Source organism: Ixodes scapularis, unplaced genomic scaffold, assembly GCF_016920785.2.
Source record: "Ixodes scapularis isolate PalLabHiFi unplaced genomic scaffold, ASM1692078v2 PGA_scaffold0__279_contigs__length_252992795, whole genome shotgun sequence".
NCBI lineage: Eukaryota > Metazoa > Arthropoda > Arachnida > Ixodida > Ixodidae > Ixodes > Ixodes scapularis.
In genome coordinates, this window is record NW_024609835.1 from 137,547,843 (window position 1) to 137,549,577 (window position 1,735).

The window sequence follows — 1,735 nt, forward strand, 5'->3', positions numbered from 1 at the left end:
GCTTCCGAGCACTACGGTTGGAGAATCATGAGCTCCTCAGGAGCGTCGATAACGGCCCTCGCCGGCCGCGGTTCATCTGTTTCTTCGGCTAACTCGGATTATCGTATTGTTCTGCCTCCTCTGCCATCAGGAGCCATTGTGCGCAACTCTGTGCTGCTGCACGGTGACGTGAGTGCTCGTCCATACAAGATAGGCGATTTCAGGGCCGAGATGGAACGTCTTGGTGTGATCGGGCACATCGAGGCGCTCGGCGCCTATCAAATGAATCATCTCTGGATGGTGACCTTCAAGACGGAGGAAGCCAAGCTGCGCCTGGTCACCGCCAAGGAACTGGAGGTAAAGGGCAAGCGTTGCATCGTCGTGGACCCGGAGAACGCAGACGTCCGCATGAAACTGCATTGGCTCCCCTTCCACGCGTCAGACGAAACCGTCAGGAGGGCCCTAGAGCCCTTTGGGAAGGTTCAGGACCTGACGCGTGAAAAATGGAAGGCGGAAGGATTCATCGGCGTCCAGGGGTGCTATGTTGCGCTTTTTGAACTCCCAGGAGACTAGGGAGAAGGAAGTGACGTCAACGACACAGCAAATGCAGATTGGATGTTGACAGAAGAAAACGAAATCAACACCCAATCTGCGTTTGCTGTGTACTTGACGTCACTTCCCTCTCCCTAGTCTCCTGGGAGTGCAAAAAGCGCAACATAGCCCCCCAGTCGACGACCAGACTGGTGCGGCTAAGCCTAAAGGAGGGCGTCACTTTAGAACGCATTCCGCACCAGTTGAGGATTGCTGGTGGCAACGTTCTGGTCGTGATTCCGGGACGTGATCCATTATGTCTACGCTGCAAAGGTACGGGACACATTCGACGAGAGTGTCGCGTACCGCGATGCGACGAATGCCATCGCTTTGGACATGAACGAGACAACTGCGTCCGTACCTACGCTACAGTGACGCAGGAAGTGGTGGCGGATGGAGATGGTGTCCTCAACATGGACGAGGAAGAGGCAGAGGAGGCCGCAAGGGACGTCGAAACTGAGGTTTCCGCCACAGTCGGTGCGAAAGAGGCCCCGGTCGATGAACTGAAAGAAGTGCACCCTCCACAGTTGCAGCCCGAGGGGGACGCCATGAAATTCGACCATGCGCAAGCGTCGAGCAGCAGCCCTGTCATATCGAGCGACGTCCAAATGTCTATATCAAAAGACGTAGAGGCCATCCAAGCTCTGGAATCAAAAGACACGAACCAGGTCAGTTTGAGCGACGACAACTCCGACCTTAGCGACGCCAGTGAAACGTGCATCATGCGGCCAGGGGAAGCATCAGCACGCTCTGAGTTCAAGTGGCACAAGAACACCACACGGAAGGAGCGCTTTAACCCGAAGCCGCGCATCCCGACGGAAGAGCGACGTCGGCCGGCCCTTCCGTAGGTCACTTCTTTTTTGTTTTTCTCTCTGCTCACTACTCATCTCTGGAAAGTGTCCTCGTCGCATGACTTTACCAGCACCCCCTTTTCCACAATATGCGAGCCCTTAAGTTTGCAACCCTCAATTGTGTAAGTCTTCTGGCGAGAAGAAGAAAGCAATGGGTGCTGGATACGATTCTGCGCGAGCGGGTTGATGTCGCTTTCTTGCAAGAGACCAAGATTGCCACAGACGGTCAAGTGGAGGAGTTGACGCGCTTTTTTGATCGTCACTTCGTCATCTTCCTGTCGAGGGCATTTGGACAGAGCGGAGGAACGGCGATA

The 1,735-nt window shown here is 55.0% G+C and overlaps 1 protein-coding gene across 1 annotated transcript; it reads left to right on the top strand.

The window, feature by feature from the left end:
* Positions 1-1,508, top strand: LOC121835545. Its single transcript, XM_042289902.1, has 2 exons — positions 1-513; positions 708-1,508. Exons 1-2 carry the CDS (start codon positions 28-30, stop codon positions 1,416-1,418), a joined length of 1,197 nt encoding a protein of 398 aa, XP_042145836.1. The 5' UTR covers positions 1-27; the 3' UTR covers positions 1,419-1,508.
* The last annotated feature ends 227 nt before the right edge of the window (positions 1,509-1,735 follow it).